This window comes from Meriones unguiculatus, chromosome 5 (assembly GCF_030254825.1).
Source record: "Meriones unguiculatus strain TT.TT164.6M chromosome 5, Bangor_MerUng_6.1, whole genome shotgun sequence".
Classification (NCBI taxonomy): domain Eukaryota; kingdom Metazoa; phylum Chordata; class Mammalia; order Rodentia; family Muridae; genus Meriones; species Meriones unguiculatus.
Window position 1 is genome coordinate 123,389,891 of NC_083353.1, and position 17,895 is coordinate 123,407,785.

Consider the following 17,895-nt stretch of genomic DNA (forward strand, 5'->3'; position numbering starts at 1 on the left):
GGATGCCTCTGCCTGGAAAGAAAGACGACTAAATGAGACAGCAGACGGAGCCCTTGAGGACGCGACTGAAGCGTGTCGCTGGAAACGGTTTAAGTGGAGAGTTCTGGCCCTTTTAAAACACTGTCTGTCGCTTGAGGATTGGGTCACCTTGAAATGTGTTCATCTTTGAATTAAAGGCATGAAAAGGCACTTTGAAAAATTTCAGTCGACTTTGCTGTGTGTTGTGAGCGTCTGTGGGTGTACCTCTCCTCCACCGGCCTCACTGAAACAGTCGGTTCCCTGGAAACCAAAGTGGCCGCCAGAGGAGGATAAATGTTTAATCTCTGCGCCAGCAACTGTACATATTTTTTAAAATGCTGAGACTTTCACATCCCAACTCCTTGCTCTCTTTGTATACTCAGGCTTTCCTCCTCCAAAGAAATGCCAGTCAGAGAAGTAGCTGCTGGTAATTGCTCTCTAAAATGACTCCACTTGCCTGGTGCCAGGGTTGTTTTAGACTCTAGTTAATGATGCTGAGTTGTGGTCTTTTAAGGAAGGAAAAACACTGAAATTTCCTGATCAGAATGCCGATTCTGACAAGTGCTTCAGCTGAACACCTAGGGAACATACTTTGGTCCTTATAGTTCAGGTAGGGATGGGCTTGTGTGTATGAATGTGCAGTTCATTCAAGTGTCTACAGCTGGTCGGGAAGTAGCTCAGCGACCAAAAGCCACATCAGCCTTGACCTCAGTTCCGGGACCTACATAAAAACCTCACAGGCATGTATCTGTAATCCCAGAGCTTCTACAGCAGGAGGTAGAGGCAGGGGAGTTGCCTAGAAACTGAAGAGACATCTGTCCTTAAGAACAGGGGAGAAATAAGTACCTGTCTCAGGACAGAAGGAGAGAACCAGCTGCCCTCCGGCCTTCACATATGAGCCGTGGTGCATCCGTGCCTACTCATGTACACATACACACACAGGTCATCTGAAAAGTGGAAAGGTCTGCAGCTTAGCAGGGCTTTCTCTATCTTGTTATGATTTTTTGAAATGGTTTGGATAGCTCAGGCTATCCTGGAGCTTACAGCTCTTCTGCCTCGGAGACAGTGCTCTTAGCCACTGTGCCATCTCTGCAGGCCCAGTCCCAGAGACGTTTTTAGAGAGTAGCATGCCAGTTGAATACAAGCAGTGCCCAGGGCTGAAGCAATTGAAATGATAACCAAGACCGGTCTTCAGTGACCAAGAGGCAAGTAGTATATATAATATGAGAGGATGGCACTGTGTGCCATTGCACAAAATGGTGCCAACTTGAAGACTTCTGTGCTTCTAGAACTTTGGATTAATATGATGGACCGATGATGATTGACAATACAGGGATTAGACCTGTCTGTAAAGGAGTCTTACACCCCTGAGAACTCTTGTTTCTCTCTTGTTTATCTGCTCTTAAAACAGTGGATCTGTCATCCGTTGAGGAACTTAGTCAATATAGAAAAGAATGGGGGGTCATTTGCATACCTGTGTGTCCTGTGTCCTTGTTTCTAGCTCTTCTTCACCGAGGTGTTACGCTCTCTTATGTCCTTCCTGCCTTCGCTCCTTCCCTTTCCACAGTTCCACTTTCACAAGCCAAGTGGAATCCAGACATCTGCGAATGGTCATCAGAGAATCTCGGCCTGGCTGTGTATGTTTTCCCGGATGCTCTGAAGTTTGTCTGTGAAGGAGAAAGGTGGCCTTGACCTTGTGAACAGGGCCCTTGGTGTCCTGGCTTGTCCTTTCCTAATCTGTAAGATGAGTCTGACATACTGTGGTGGCAGGTGTTGATAATGGAGGAAGTTACGCTTGTGTGGGCATCTTTGTGCCTTCTGCTCTGCTAAAGCTACTCTAATAATTATCCTTGAAACAAAACGAAAAAACAATGCACCATCTCCAAGATGCTAAGAATTCTTCTGGTTCTATATTTCAGCCACATGACCTCTCGGTGGCCGTTCCTGCAGCTACTGCTGCTGCCGTTCTTGGGTTTGCTCTTTAGACCTTCCTCTTCCTCACCTGGCTGGTGCCGTGTGTCTGGTTTCAGTCTGCATGTCTCGCCCCTGTTGGCTTAACGTGACTGGACACAGTGAGTACCACATTGCCCTTCTCGTGGGATGTCACGACACTGTCAATGTCGCGTGTCTTCCCTTGCTCTCCACCCTATGTTTTGAGACAGGGTCTCGCCCTGGATGCGGACCTCACCATCTCATCTAGACTGGCTGGCCAGCGGGATCCCGTGAGCCTCCTGCCTTTGCCTTGATCAGGTTTCCTCAGCCCTACACTGTGTATGCACGACAGTGCCCACATCATATCTTCTAGGTGGATGCTGAGACTCTGGAGTCAGGCCCTCAGGCTTGCAAAGTTGGCGCTTCGCTCTCCGCCTGAGCCCTCTGAGCACAGAGCCATTATTTCGTATTTATCCCTCTGCCTGACAGAGCGTTGGTTACAGTCTTAACATTGGCTTCCATTAACGATACAGTGAGGATTCACTCCTCCCTCTCTGCTATCCCCAGGTATCTTATTCCAGGACACCAGCATTGTGGTGGGGCCAGGACTTTTGACCCGCTCCAGGAAAATCTTCATTTCATTGAACGCCTTGTTTTTATTCAAATAGAACACATTGCGTGTATCTTTTCAGATTTGTTTGTTTTTAATTTGGTTTCTTTATAATGTCCTTGTTTTTCATTCAAGGCATATAATCTCTTCTTAAACTGTTTTCAGTGTGTTTGTTTGGCTTGGATTGTAAATATAAGTACAGGTGCCCAAAGAGACCAGAGGCATTGGATCCCAGTGGGAGCTGGAGTCAGAGGCAGTTATGAGCCTTCTGTTATGGGTGCTGGGAATCAGGTCTGGTTCTCTAGAACAGCAGCACACAGGCTTAACTGCTGAGCTATTGCTCCAGCCCCACTGTAGTGATCATAGATACAGACTTTTAGCTGTAACTTGGGCTTGGGAATCTAGTGACCTGAGTTTCCATTGTAGTTTTAGCAGGTGCTTTGTGACCTTGAACATGTAATTGAGTCTCTAGGCTTCACGGTCCTCAATCTGTAATTCCACCATGGAAGACTGACTTTGGTCTCCCTCAACCTGGTTAGCGCTCACTGCCAATCAGTAATTCTGGCTGCTTCTGTATTTTTCTCTGGAGTATCAGCTCTCATGATCTCCTCTCCAGGCACCCTTGGTCTCCACCAGTGCCCCGATGTACCCCTTCTCTGTCGTGCTGAATGCGTGTGTGGTAGGGAGGGTCACCTTCCTGGGTTCTGTTTGCTAGGTCTTTGTACCTCTAGCATCACTTAGAACAGTACCTTTCATGGTACAACTTTGTGTGTGTGCCCAGGGTCCCACGTGTCCCAGGTGAACCCCGAGCCCGGTGTGTAGCTGAGAATTGCCTTGAAGTTCAGCCTGTCCGTGCTTCCTGAGTGCTGGGATTTCTATATGCAGTGGCATGGCCAGTTTAGACGGTGTGCGTCAGACCTTGCTTCCCACACATCAGGAAAAGCACTCCGCCAGCCGAGGGTTAGTCCTCTGTCTGGCTGATGTATCCAGCCCATATATTCTCTTCTTCTTCTGTGAGTCCCTGGCCACCACCCCTGCTCCTACCACCTGCTCTCCACCATCACACGAGCAATTGGACTCTTCAGGCCATCATGGCCTCTGTTTTGACTTTGGGACATGCTGCCACTGTTCAGAATGCCTAGGAACCCCTCTGCTAACTATCCCTGGCCTTGGAAGTCAAACTTAAAACCCGCTCTTTCTGTGCTTTGCTCGTGTTCTTATGCCAGGGTAGAACCCAGGACTTCCTATACGTGAGGCAAACACTACCTAGCTAGCTATGTCCTTAGCCCTCGTGCAGATTCAAAGCCAGAAAACAGAAAATTACTGTAAGATTCAACTGTTTTTATGTTTAGTTCCTGGGTATTGTGGGGAGCATTCTGCGGGCACACAAATGAAGACATGCGGATCACCCTGCTGAACCTCTAGCCAGTAAGAAGAGCAGTTTCATCTGCAGTCAGGAATGGCCCTCAGGAGATGGGGAGGTTTGTTTCTGGGTGTGCCAGCCTCTCGTTAGCCCTCAGTAACTGCATGGGAGGGTAACAGAATGTCCTGTTCTCACTAAAGTGTGAAAGGCTGAGAGTCTAAAGAGCTACTTTTCCTTGAAGGAACCTTAAATAAAAGTCCACCAAAATGACACTTTAGTAGTAGAGCTTAACATATTTAATTAAAGGGAGCATGTGGTGGACAGACCGTGCCAGCTCTCTCTGGACTTTTCCATTCTGACTGCCCACTCTTCTTTGTCCACTCTTCTTTGCACATCTTAAGGGCTTTGTCCACCCCAGCCTTCTATTTCTGGGGCTGGTAGACCTTGCCCTGCACACTGGAGCGGTTTTCCCCGTGAGTGTGGAACAAAACCCAGCTAATCATGTGACTTCTACCCCACCTTGGGGTGCACCGAGTGAGTGGGGCTGGCAGCAGAGAGTGGGCATTCTTTCAGTTACTCACAGGAAGCCAGGGAACTTGTAAGCGGGCATGACTTCCTTTTGGAGGGTCAGTGCTTTAAGGTCTTTAATGATTGTCGCAGAGCATCTGGAAGTGCTGGGGAAACCATCCCGCCTTGTGGAAACCTGTGCCACAAAGAACCTCTTCCTACGGAGAGGTGGTGGGAGAGCAGGTCCTTTGGGAAACAGTGCTTTGAATCAGGACCTAGCAAGGGGCGATTTGCACTCTACTTCAGTCCAGGAACAGGCAGCCTTGACTGGCGCTGTGCTCGGTAATGCAGGGGTAGTGGAGGTGGGGGGCTGGCTTGTTTGTTTGGGGAAATGTATCCGAGTCAAACCCTGTCTTTTTAGAGTCAGGATTTCAGCACTTGTTGTCTGCCTGCTGTTGGAGGGGTACACCTACAATCTGAGCTCCTTCTGCCTGGAAGTGTGCTGTGTGTGTGTGTGTGTGTATATGTGTGTGTGAATGCATATATATGTGGTGTGCATGCATATACGGGTGTGAATCTATGCATCTCTGTATGCATGCATATATATGTGTGTGTGTGTATACTTGTATGTGTGTCTCCATGAGGGAAGAAAGACGTTTTGTCTCATTGCTAAAGTTCACCTCACAGTGGATAAAATAGGATAGCATCCCTCTGTGGCTACATGCTTGTGAATTGGAGCAGGAAGCAAGGGCAGGTATAGCCTTTGAAGCCCTTCCACTATCCACTCTCTTCTGGCAGCCCGGCTCCATCCCCTTCAAAATAGCTTTGTCAACTGGAAACAGAACACTCAGAACACAAGTTTGTGGAAGACATTTTAGATTCAAATCCCAAGGTGTCTTTGAAAATTAGTCAGTTATCAAATTATAGTGTGTTGATTCAGTTAGATTCATTGGCACCATATTGTCACCTCTTTAAGATAAATAACCAAGGTTTAGATAATATATGTTCTAGCTTCCTTTCTGTGTCTGTGATAAAACGCTTTGACTAAAAGCAGTTTTGGGGAGGAAAAGGTTTATTTCTGCTTATAGATTATAGTCTACCACGGAGGGGTATCAGGGCAGGAATTCAAGCAGGAATTTGAAGTAAAAACCATGGAGGATGCTGCTTGCTGGCCCACTCAGGCCCGTGCTCAGCCAGTTTTCTTACACAGCCCAGAACCATCCGCCTAAGGAATGGTGTCACCCACAGTGGACTGCGTCCTCCTACATCCATTAACACCCAAGACACTATGCCCACAAGCCGGTGTGGTCTGAGCAATCCATTAACTGAGATTCCCTTCTCGTGTGATTGTAGGCTGTGGTAAGTTGATAGCTGAAGCTAAGTAGGACATGACTGCTTGTAAACAGCAATTTGGGGGAGATACCTAAATAGGTATGATTTCAAAATGCAAATATATATGAATTTTAAATAATTTAAAAAATAATAGTGATTCTCAATAAATCATTTAAAAACTGTTTGCTGGAAATATCAGGTGCCAGGGATAATATGAAGTCACAAGTTTTAGGAAATACAAGCTAATACTCTCATAAGATCTTATTCATAATCCACTATATAAGATGCTTCCATGGAAGTTAAACCTGAAAGTGATTGTTCCTAGGAGAGACTGTGAATTATCCTAAATTCGTGGTAAAGAACAATGGGGTTTTCCTGAAGTGAGATTTACATGGGGTAATGTGTGTTCAGAGTGAGCCCTTAAGCAGGCTGGTGGTGGCCGCACATCTCATGAAGAATAGGTGCCCGTATTATATGACTGTTCATTTCCATCGGTGTGGTGTGCTCAGTCATTTCTAGACTCTAGTATTATTGCTAACTCTACTCTGGAGCATTTAAATAGGAGTTAGGATGTTTTCTCAGAGTTAATTTTGTGTAAGTCTGTTAAGAGCATGTAAGTTAGCTTTCAGGACTCATGTAGAGATAGCATCTTGTATGGTATACATTCCTGATAGTATTGGGGCACAATTGTAACTTAGGAAGCTTCATCGAGTTTTACTGTGGAGTCTTTTATCAAGAGGGAAGTGTTAAGGAGGTGTTCTCTGAAGCTCTGGGTGCCTAGAATAATCCATCAAATCTTTTCAAAGGGCTGTGTGTTGAATCTTACCTAAAAGGGTACCAGAGTTGGATAATTTTGAATTTTGAATTTCTCTGTGCTCTAATGATCCTTCCTTCCTTTTTTTGTATGTTTTCAATTTTTTTAAAAAACAGTCTCTTTATGTAGCCTTGGCCAGCAAGCAGGCTGGCATTGAACTCACAGAGATCCAATTCCCCTTCTTCCCCAGTGCTGGGTAATTCTTCCTGGCCACTCACCATATTTAAGACTTTGGGGAAGCTGCTGTCATTAGTTTTTCCAGGGCACATTTGTGGGAGGATTATATATTTGGGCTAGGGGTGTAGCTCCGTGGTAGAGCACTTGCCTAGCGTACCAATCTGCAGTACCAAGGCAAAGCGACATTAGCAACAAATCCACGTTTGTAAACCCAAATGTCGTTTAGTAATTCTGTTACTAACTACTGCTTCTTGCCTGGTCACTGAACTAGCCACATATGAAAATGAGCAATATTTAAATTGGTCACTTATCTAAATGAAGGTTGGACTTCAGAGTTTCGTGTAGTTATTATCTGCTAAGGATGCATTCAATTCTTTAGGTTCCAGCTTGACATAACAGGCAAGTTTTGAAGCAGCTACCTTGCTTTTCAGCAGATAAGTCTTTCTGTAGTCGGTGTTAGCCCTTTGCTTTGTGCGGCGAACGCTTGTAAAATGTGCAGATTACAGATAATCAATCTTCCTGAGAAATGGAAATTTACAATTACATTTTTCATTAGATACGCTTTTTGAGGCTGCTGGTAGGGGTGCATGTGTATTCAGTATTGAAAAACCTGAAGTAACTCATTACAGATTTACAGAGTAGATGGATGGTAACAGCATGGAATCTCTGCAGTCCTCGATTATACTTCGTGCTTGACTCTGTCAGTCAGCATCCATCTGCAAGCAGAGACTTCGGACACCTTTGGCTCTTGTATGATTGGGCTCAAGCCAGGGCATGAGTGTTGAGTGCTTCTCCTGTGAAGGCCCTGATTGTATCAGGGGCAAAGGCTGTGGCATCTTTTCAAACAGCCATTAAATGCTGGTGTTGTTCCAGTTTATTGTTTGTTTACAGTCAAGGTCTCATGTATCTCAGGACCCAAGGATGACCTTGAAGTCTTGACCCTCCATGTCTGCTTTCACACTCTGAGTGCTGGGATGCTGGGCTTGGGCCACCACGTCCGGTTTCATGTGGTTCTCAGACCAAACCCGGAGCTTCACGCGTGTCGAGCAATGTGAGATTCGTCAGTGCCGTGTCCTCTCCATTTGAGGCGCTCTGTTGACTGGCTCCTGTCTGGGTTCCTAGTTTGAGCTTCCAGTCTCTGCTCTGCTGTAGCCATCGACACCCTTCTCTTTCTGTTCCAGTCACCAAAGTCAGTTTTCATTATATATTTCCAAGTGAAAAGTTCTTATAAAAACCATGGAACTGGCTTGGCAACGCTGGTTGAATGCATTGATTTTGCCCATGTAAGTTGCCTCATATTGTGCTTTTCCAGCCTTCTTCATGTCTGAAGCTTTTCTGGGTTTCTTAGGGTGGCTGCACCCTTGCTTTGCCACTGTGTTTCTCAGACCTTTACACAGCACCCACACTCTGGACATGCTAAATTAGTGGTTTGAAACCTCCCTAATGCTGTGACCCTTTAATACAGTTCCTCTTGTTGTGATGACCCACAACCATAAAATTATTTTTGTTGCTGCTTCATAACTGTAATTTTTGATGGTTATGAACTGTAATGTAATTATCTGTGTTTTTTGATGGTCTTAGGCAAACTCGGTGAAGAGGCCATTTGACCCCCAATGGCGTCATGGCCTTCAGGTTGAGAACTTTGGTCCTAAGTGGAGAGGGGGTAGTATGTGTGCTCAGGGGCACTCAGGTGTGGTCCCCATTCTCCTAAGGGGCTGTGGCTCTAGCTGTGTAAGCTCTGTTGCTGTAGACTCTGCAGTGGTCACTAAAGGAATGATACTAAGGACACTGGGAACAACTGGACCTGAAATGGTCAGGCCAAGAACTGTACAGAAAATTATCAAAACAGGAGACTAGGGTCTGTCAGTTCGCAGATCGCCCTCCTGTTAATAGCTGATGAATTGAGAAGGGCAGTTTTCGGAAATGGACAGTTGATTACTTCAGAGCAGCAGCTGGGGAATGGCTGGCGTGTCAGGGATGGATGGGGGATAAAGGGAGGTGTGATAACCGTAGGCTCAGGATAGGATGCTGCCAGGCAGAGCAAGGTGCAGGACTCTAGTTACCTTGTGATATGGTCCGGGCTAGCCTCTGCTGTAATGATATCCTGAAAGTGTTAAAACCCGTTTAACTACGGTTGTGAGACACACCAGAGATGACAGCTCAGTGGAAGAGGACAGATAAGACTGGCACAGAGGCAGAGCTGGGAGATCAAGGCTGTCTAAGTTGTGGTTGTTGGAGGGGCACACAGACGTACTCCTCACCAGGTTTGGACTGATATCCGCAGGTGAGTGTGTGATCGAAATTTGAGGTCAGCTGTAAACAGCAGTGGAAGCTGGATCCTTAGAAAGGTCTATCTGGGCTGTGGTGGCGTGTGCTGCCTGGTTGTGGGTGTTTGGGTTCCTAACATCTGGATTCTCAGGACCAGTTTACCAGGCAGAGGAGGAGCGGGTCTTCCTAGTGAGTGCCCCGAAGCCCTCCCCCCAAGCCCACCCCTCCCCTCTCAAAGCTGAAGGCTGACCGATCAGACATGACCGTGAAATACTTTAGCAGTTTCAGAGACTGATTACAGCACTAGCTTGCTAAAATAGAAAAGGTACAAGCATTTGTTGGTGAGCTGTTTCTGTGTCGAACACCTTCACAGCTGGGAGGGTGTGGCCGATTCCTGGGGGGATGCAGATTAGACTTGAAAACAAACAATGGTGAAATAATAGGCAGCTGTGTGAGTACAACTAAGACAGGTCCTTGGGAACGGTGAACTAGTATTAAAATATGCAAGCACACGTCAGAAAGCAAGGCGCTTGGAGAAGTAGGACAGTTAGAAAGAATTAAAAGGAAAGGGGAAGTTTAATATTTTATTTACTCCACTTTTGGATGGTGCTGTGTCAGCTAAGGTTTCGTGATTTACTTTTGTCTCCTAGGAACAAAGGTGAATCGACATGTATCTCGTCACGCAGTATTGTGATTTCACACCACGTGGGCTAGGGGTGATGTGAAGGACCCCAAACAAACAAAAACGAAGTGCTGGTGAGGCTCGAAAGTCCCTGTCCACCGAGACAACCCAGAAAAATAAAAAATAAAATCAAAGAGACAAACATCTGAGAAAAAATTAATAACGGACAGAGAGGCCAAAATGCCACCAAAGTGACAGTCTGAGGAAAAACAGTGGAGTTTTCTATATCGGAGAGTGTGATGAGGAACATTGCTGCCTGCCAATTATGGTTTCATGTCTAATCTCCCCAAAGACACATGAACTTGAAACCCCTCTTGGCCTCTGAGGCAAAAGATTCTATGGTCCTGATGAGAGTGTTGTATTAGAGTCATTTCTCCTGGCAAGGAGACGCTAAAGGGTACTTGAATGAAATATTAAAAGTTATGAAGGACATAACAAAGGCCAATCAGTCCTTTCTTTTCCCCAGACCCCATAATATGAGAACAAGGGTTATTTGACAAAATTAAAGAGTAGCAAATGAAGTGCTAATAAAACGAGATAGTCACTTATATAATTCATTGCCATGGGAGGTCACAGAGGCAAATTCTGTGGCTGGATTAAATATGGGGCCGGGTAATTTTACAACCATTAATGATATTTTTAGCAGCCGAAGCCGATATGGGGAGAGGTAATTCCTGTTACATTCTCCAGTAGGTGTTTCTCGGGGACCTGTGGCCAGCGCTACGAGCTGTGTGAGAGCCAGCCTCATGGGTTCTAACGTTAGGTGGGAGGAGCAATGCGTCCATCTGGGCTTCCATCATTTTCTCTTCTGGAGACCCAAAGTCATTTGTGCCTTGGGGAGGATAGGAAAGACTGCGTCCAGGCTCAGAGAAGCCCTCATTTTCCTTGAATGTCACCCATTGTCTCGACCTTTGCTTGAGATTGTAAAGACCTCTTGGAGGTACAAGGCAGTTAAGGTTGTCAGTGCTGCTCCAAGTGAAGGGGCCGGACTGTAAGGGGCCGGCAAAGTCACCTTGAAGAACAGTCCACAAGAAATATGCTACTTGCAAACCTTAGAAAGGATTCCCAGAGAAGGAGACCTCTCCTCTGCTTCCTTCCATTTTCTTTTCCTTTTCTCTCTTTTGTTTTTTGAGACTGGTCTGAGGTAGCTCAGGCTAGCCTTGAATCTGCTATTTTGTCTGAGGACGACCTCCCACTCTTTCGTTCTCCAAGGTTAGAATTATAAGTGTGTTGCTGTGCCTAGTTTATATGGGCTTCCTGTCTGCTAGGCAAATACTTGACCAGCCGAGCTATGTCCTCAGTTCATTGGTCATACAAGGTAAGGAAGGACATTCTAGGTGGAAGGAACAAATAGGGCATAAAACACCAAGTCAGGAAACCGCTGGTTGTTTAGGGATACTGAAGCCTGGTGTTTGAGGGAGGGCGGGAGAGGGAGATGCCTGTGAGAAAGCTGAGGGATTGATTGGGTTTGCATGGGGTCTGCCCCACAACAGCAGAACTTGAGAAGGTGTGAGGAATGGAGAAGAGGGAGGAACTTCGAGGAAAGAGTGGCTGGCTTTGGCTTCTTGGCCATGAGCCTTAGGATTCCATACAGCTGTTGGCTCAGTCACCTCTATTGTCCATCTGAAACAATGTTTACCATGAACTTAGTCACCTGTAGTAGAGGTCAGTCAGTCAGGTTTTTTTTTTGTTTTGTTTTGTTTTTTGTTTTGTTTTTTTTTTTTTTTTTTTTTTTTTTTGCCTCCCCTGACTGTAGCCACACTGTTTTAGGACTTAACTGAGTTGAGTGCATTCTCTTCTCTGCAGTCCTGCTCCCCAGGACTTCACTCTATCTTTGGGTAGGAAGAAGGGGCAGGAGGCTCCCTGACCCTGCCGTCTGTTTTCTCTTGTGTTGGCTTCGCAAAGAAGTAAGGCAAAGTGATATTTTAAGGAGTCGAACAGATGGATGGAAATGTTGAAAATCTGTTTTATTAAATGATTTCAGCTAACAAAATAATTTAAACAGAAATGAAAAACAAATAACCCATCCAAACATGGTTCCTACTTTAGTGCTCTTGAATAATAATACTCATATAACTCATTCTTAACAAAATTTAACATTTTTACACCATTAATATCAATACTTGTAGGAACCCACAAATGGAAATGGGAAAGAAGACCTACTCATTGCCCTGGTGGTCCCAGGTCTCATGTTTGTGATGAGCAAACTCTTTAGGATTGTGCTATTAGTGCGATGCTCAGTTGTGGTTGTTAGCGTGATGGGATTGAAGGATGCCTCCAGGATTGAGGAACCACAGCTGTGGGCCTATCCGTGAGGGCATCTACATAGGTACAAAGATCACCAAGGCTCTGAACTAATGACGGCATGCATGAACCCCTTGATGGACTCATAATTTATATGCTGGCGTTAATGAAAGGTGGTGAAAGGTAGCAGGTGGGTCTCCCTGGAGGAAGTAGATCACTGGCAGCATAACGTCATTCCCTGATCCCACACCTTCCCTTTCTGTGTGTGTTGGTGTGCACTTACCTATGTTTAGAAGTCAGGACGTATCTCCAGAGTCCGTTCTCACCTTCCACCATGTGTATCCACGATTGAGCTCAGGTTGTCAGGGTTGGCAGCAAGATCATCCTTACCTCTGAGCCATCTTAGCCCCTGTGGTCCTTCTCTGAGTTGTCCTTCTCTGAGTTGTTGGTAGTGATCAAAGATGCCTTTTTCTGCTTCCTGGTTGACCTCGAGGGGATCACTTTTTCCTTGTTACAAGATCCCACAGAGATGGTATTATTTCTAAACACACAGAGCCACATGACCATGTGCCAAAATAAATTCTCCTTGCCTCAGGTTGTTCCCAGTAAGTATGTGGTCACAGAGACAATTTACCTGGCTGATATACCATAACGTCTGCAGTCAGTAATTCATGGGCACATGAAAGAGGTGTGTGATTGGCACATATTTCTCTAACGATTACACCTTGCCCACCATTGTCTGTTAAGGCTCTGCTGCAAAATCATGAGGTCCTTGGAGGAAGGTCTGGGATGTAGAAATGAGGCGAGCTACACTAGGAAAGTTTATCTAGCTTACATTGAGGCCACTTGATGCCTCAGATCCATGGGCGGAATTGAAAGTCATGGACATCAGTCTCTGGACGCCCGAGGGGGAGACTGTGACTCACACTGAACTAAGGACAAGAAGCAGTTCCACTTCTGCTCAGGAATGCTGTCCACGTTCAGTGGTAGAGATGCATCTAGGTGCTCTGTCTTCTGGGGAGCTGGCTGAGGTTCTGCCAAGGCCACCTGAAACAACTCAGGCGACACAGGACAGGCCACCCTGAAGCGGCCGTGCCAGGGCTAGCTCTTGCAGCTTTGCGGGGGATCCTCCCTCTTCCCCCCTCCCTCCGTTCTGAACACCTGCTACACTGTTGTTATTTCTAGCACATTTTGAAAAATTCCCTCTTGATGGGCTGTATCACATCAGCATCTAGCAGATATTAATCTTGTCAGTGAGTGGGTAGTGATCAAAGATGCCTTTAAGTATTCACTAATTCACTTCAGTATTTATTAATCATTTGCTCTCCTGGACTAGACATTCACAAATAACTCTTCTCTGTCAGAGGTGAGGCGTGTGTGCCACGGGAGGAGGGCACACCCACTGCTGTGCTTATGTGTGTAATTAATCAATGCGGCTTCTTGTCGTTTCAGATGCACGTGGTTTTGCACGAAGTGTACCTTGTGATGACTAGGCTTGCTACAGGGTCATGTATTTGCTACTTGTGAGAAGGAAGCATGACTTTGAACATATATTTGTTGTTATTTTCTATATACATATAATGTGCAGGCTCGTGGGTGCCACTGTATATGAAGGTCACAGGACAGCTTTACAGAGTTAGTTCTCTCCTTCCACCTTTCTGTCGGTCCTAGGGTTGACCTCAGGATATCAGGCTCACACAGCATGTGCTTTATTGACTGGCGTGTTGCTCCCAAGGTGTATATGTTCCAAAAGAATATTGATAATGAATGAGGATATGATGGTGAAGCTCTTAAAACTTACAAGTGTCGCTCTTTCCTTTCTAGATCTTAGCTGGATCTCCAAAGTTCAGGTGAATCACGCGGCCGTTCTGAGGCGGGCTCAGCAGATCCAGGCCCGCCGAAGCGTGAAGAAGGAATGGCAGGTATGGGCCTCATGAGCATTCTGTCTCCACACCTCTCAACACACGCCTCTTCCCTCAAGGCCACAGTATTGAATTTCACTCAAGATGCATCTGCACTTAAAGGATTGCAGCTGTCCATGGCTTATTTTAATAATTCATATATGATGATGATGGGTTGGAGAAAGATAACACATTTATCCAAACAAGTTAAGAATCTTATCACTCTTGAGTGGCCAAACCGCAAATGAATTTGAGGCCATCTTTATTCATGAGCAAATTAAATGGCACATTTCCTCAACGCATTTATTCAGTTTCTTAGACATGCTTTCTTTGGCTGTCTTCTATTTTAATTTTTAGGCCATAAACATCAGCATCTGGTGTGTCCACTATTGAGGGCTGAGTTGGGAGAATCCACCTTACTATTGCTTTTCATAAATCACTTTTCAAAATTCCAAAAGTGACGTCTGGTGGGGTACTTCAGTCAGCATGTTCTTCAGTGTGTGGCCATCAGAGACGTGCTGTGCAGACCCAAAAGGACCTCTAGGTTCATTTCACAAGAGAGGCAGAACACTGTAATGGAGGCCTTTCAAATGACATTTCCCTTCTGCCCATCCTGGTTGAAAAAACAAAGGGTAATTTTTTAGAGTCAGTTAGGAAATATGAGGGTTGTTTTAATAAAGGAATTGGACGAAAACAACAAGGGACTTAGAGATTTTAGAAAGTGTTATATCACCTTGGATTTCAGGAAAGAAGGTAAAACGAAGGTAGTTCTCAAGTCACCGCATTTGTGGAAAAGTCAGAAATCGCAGGAATTGGTGGAGGCTTCAGTTTGGAGTTTCTGAGAAAAAAAATGGATTGAATCTATCCTTTTGTTTTATTCTCAGTAATGTTCATCTTGATTGTCGTTCTTTTAAAAATGATTTAAAATATACAGTGTGGTGTGTGTGTGTGTGTGGTGCACTCATGTACAACCTGAAACACATGTGGATGTGGAGGGCAGCTTGGAGGAGATAGTTCTCTCTTTCCACCATGTGGGCTCTGGAGATAGAACTCAGGTCTTCGGCCTTGGCAGCAAGCGCCTTTCCCCGCTGAGCCTCTCTCTCATCTTTGCTCGTCATTTTTGACTTCCGATTATACCTGGTATCAGGAAACTCCTTACAGCAGCATTGACCGTGGCTGTTAACACTCACATTTGTCTTATGTTTTTCTACTCTAACTTTGTTCAAGGTGCGTTTTATTTTTGACTCCCCTTGTTTCTCCTTCTGGTGTAGGCTGCGTGGCTCCTGAAAGCTGTTACGTTCATAGACCTTACCACACTTTCCGGGGATGACACGTTTTCCAACGTTCAACGGCTCTGTTACAAAGCCAAATATCCGATCCGGGCGGACCTCTTAAAAGCTTTAAATATGCACGACCAGGGTGAGACTGTGCACACTGTACCTGGGTTTACCTGGCTACGGTGGTCATGGCTGGGGCCTCAGGGGCTGGATCCCTCTTGTCCCCATCTCCCGCCACCCCCGCTGATGTGCTGTGGCGATCAGGTCCCTGGTAGGCCCCTGCTTCTGTGTGCAGAACACTGAAATTCCCTTCAGAAACTTAAGAGATTCCAAGCCTTGCTTCATGTCAAGTTTCGCATCTGTGAGCTGAAGTTGCCGGTTGAGAGTTTCCTCAGTTCTTCAGGTTGGGAACCTTCTATCCAGTGGCTCTGAAGTACAGGCTCTGATTCCCCACCACGGGGGAAGAACCAGTCTCATTACTTAGTGATCACATCGCATACATGAAGTAAAAGCAATGCATTGGAGACTAAAATGCAAATGGGGAGTACTGTGTATCAAGTCAAAACTTAAAACACAAAACACCTCCCAGAACTCTCTTAGTGTATGAGAGGAATAGATGCCGAAAGCTGTCCTGCGTTTTGAGCTTTCAGATTTCAAACATGGAGGAGACTGGAGGCGTCGGGCTGGTGGTGGTGGTGTTTGTTTTCTAAGAGAGTAGTGTTGTGGAGGCCGCACGTGCTGGAGGCCGCACGTGCTGTCTTTCCCTGAGCCAGTTTTGGTTGGCAGAGCTCCTCTGTGTGGCTAGGCCTCTTGACTCTGCAGTGCCCAGCTGCTGTGCATGAAGGTAGCAGGCATCACAGACAGCCTGGGGGCCAGCAGTAGCCCTAAGCAACTCCATGACTTTTGAAAAGTCTTTATTGCGGTTCTTTCCAGTTGACATGAGAACGTTACCTGATTAGAGCTGGAGTGCTAAAGGCCCTGCTTCCAGCCCCAGCACTAAAAACGAAATGCAACACCCACCTTTTCCCATTCGCTACAGCCATGTGGGGAAAGTCTCATTTGCTTCCTGCCCGGGTTGTCCTAAAAATAATAATTAAAGGGGTAGTGTGTGAGCTGAACCCCATGTAAAGGAGGCTGCTGCGCTCTCCCCTGCCTAGGCATCACCACGGCTGCCGTCTGTGTTTACCCTGCCCGCGTGTGCGATGCTGTGAAGGCGCTGAAGGCCGCAGGCTGCAGTATCCCCGTGGCGTCAGGTAAGACTTTCGGTGGCTTTTACTCTTTTCAACATGTCTGAAGTTCTTTAGCTCAGTCGGCAGGGAGTATCCTCCATGAATTTGTACTGTGATTGCCCTGATCTCTCCATGATTTTAGTATGTGTTAAGTGTTATGTAGCAAAGGGAGATATTAAAGTAGGCATGATGTCTCACATGCTGTAAGTCTGAGGCCAGTCTGGGCACATTGTGAGATCTCAAAAACAGACAAAAACCTGCCACCCCCAAACCTTGACATAGTGAGTCCTAGGAGTGTAGAACTATGTCTTTGTTCCTGTAAGGAAATCATTCTTTTCATGAGGACCCTCAGATTTATAAAGTCCTGAGTCAGCTATACCATGCACACACACACACACACACACACACACACACACACACATCTCTGTGTTGTGTTGTATGTGTGTCGTCTATGTATCTGAGCAGCGAAGGCTTTCCTTAGCCATGGTTTGGGAACCACAGAGTAAGAACGTGTCCCAGCAGAGATGATCACTGCGTTGAACACTGAGGGATGAGGAGGAGCCAACAGGCTGCTAAGGCAGGCGATGCTCTTTAGACAGGAACTAGCATACACAGAGGCCCGGAAGCCCATCGGGAAGAGAAAGGCTTACAGTGTGGACAGGGAGTGGGAGTGGGATCCGGGCAGGCTGCTGATGGCTGATGGCATGGGCTCTGTTCTGATGACAGTGTTTACTCTGGAAGGCTTTAAGCACAGTCTGACATGATCAGCCTCACAGTGGTGAGTTAGCTGATGTCAGAAAAAGCCAAAAAGGTATAGAATAAGCCAGGGTGAGAACCAGAGCTTCCAAACCCCAGAAGGACCAACAGCGAGATAAATGTGCCTCTTGGCAAGGCTGGCTCCCTGAGGGGAATCCCCGAAGCCCACACAGTGAAAGGAAACAGCCAACTCTCCTAATTTGTCCTCTGACCTCATGTGTGTACACAAAACACGCACACACAATGTAAGTAAATGAAAAACAGACTATAAAAAGGCCTCCTAAAGAGTGTGTCTGTGGATAGATGGATGGATAACCAGGTGGAGACAGATAGTTTTAGATTCTAGCTTTTAAAAAGGCTACAAGAATGTCCTGGTGCCTTAAATAAACAGTCTGAGCCAGGCATGGTGGGACATGCCTGTAATTCTAGCATTTAGGAGGCTGAGGCAGGAGGACTGCTGTTAGTTCAAGCCTAGCGTAGCTACATGGAAAGAGCATGTTTCAGAAAGAAAACAAAGAAGCAGTTCATAAAGATCAGCCACTTATTTTATTAAGAAAACACGATGTACTATATCCCTTTTTAAGATTAATGTTTTATATATGTACGTTTGTGCTTGCATGGGTTGTTATGCATCAGCTTCCCCTGAGTGCTCACAGAAGCCAGAAGGTGCCATTAGATGCTTCGAAACTGGAGTTACAGATATGCGGGTGCTAGGAGCCGAAGTTGGGTGCTTTACAAGAGCAGCCCCTGCTTTTAACCACTGAGCCATCTCTCCATGAACCATG

The 17,895-nt window shown here is 46.0% G+C and overlaps 1 protein-coding gene across 3 annotated transcripts in view; it reads left to right on the forward strand.

The window, feature by feature from the left end:
• Positions 1-17,895, forward strand: part of Dera (deoxyribose-phosphate aldolase) — a 72,045-nt gene that overhangs the window by 6,183 nt on the left and 47,967 nt on the right. The window contains exons 2-5 of one of the 3 annotated variants that reach the window (XM_021658545.2): positions 1,938-2,090; positions 13,772-13,869; positions 15,120-15,267; positions 16,283-16,378. In XM_021658545.2, the coding sequence (XP_021514220.1) occupies positions 2,054-2,090; positions 13,772-13,869; positions 15,120-15,267; positions 16,283-16,378 (379 nt within the window). In that variant the 5' untranslated portion in view covers positions 1,938-2,053. Of the gene's footprint in view, positions 1-1,937; positions 2,091-4,516; positions 4,773-13,771; positions 13,870-15,119; positions 15,268-16,282; positions 16,379-17,895 lie in introns of those variants that run through there. The other 2 variants (XM_060384329.1, XM_021658546.2) reach the window with 2 other exon arrangements.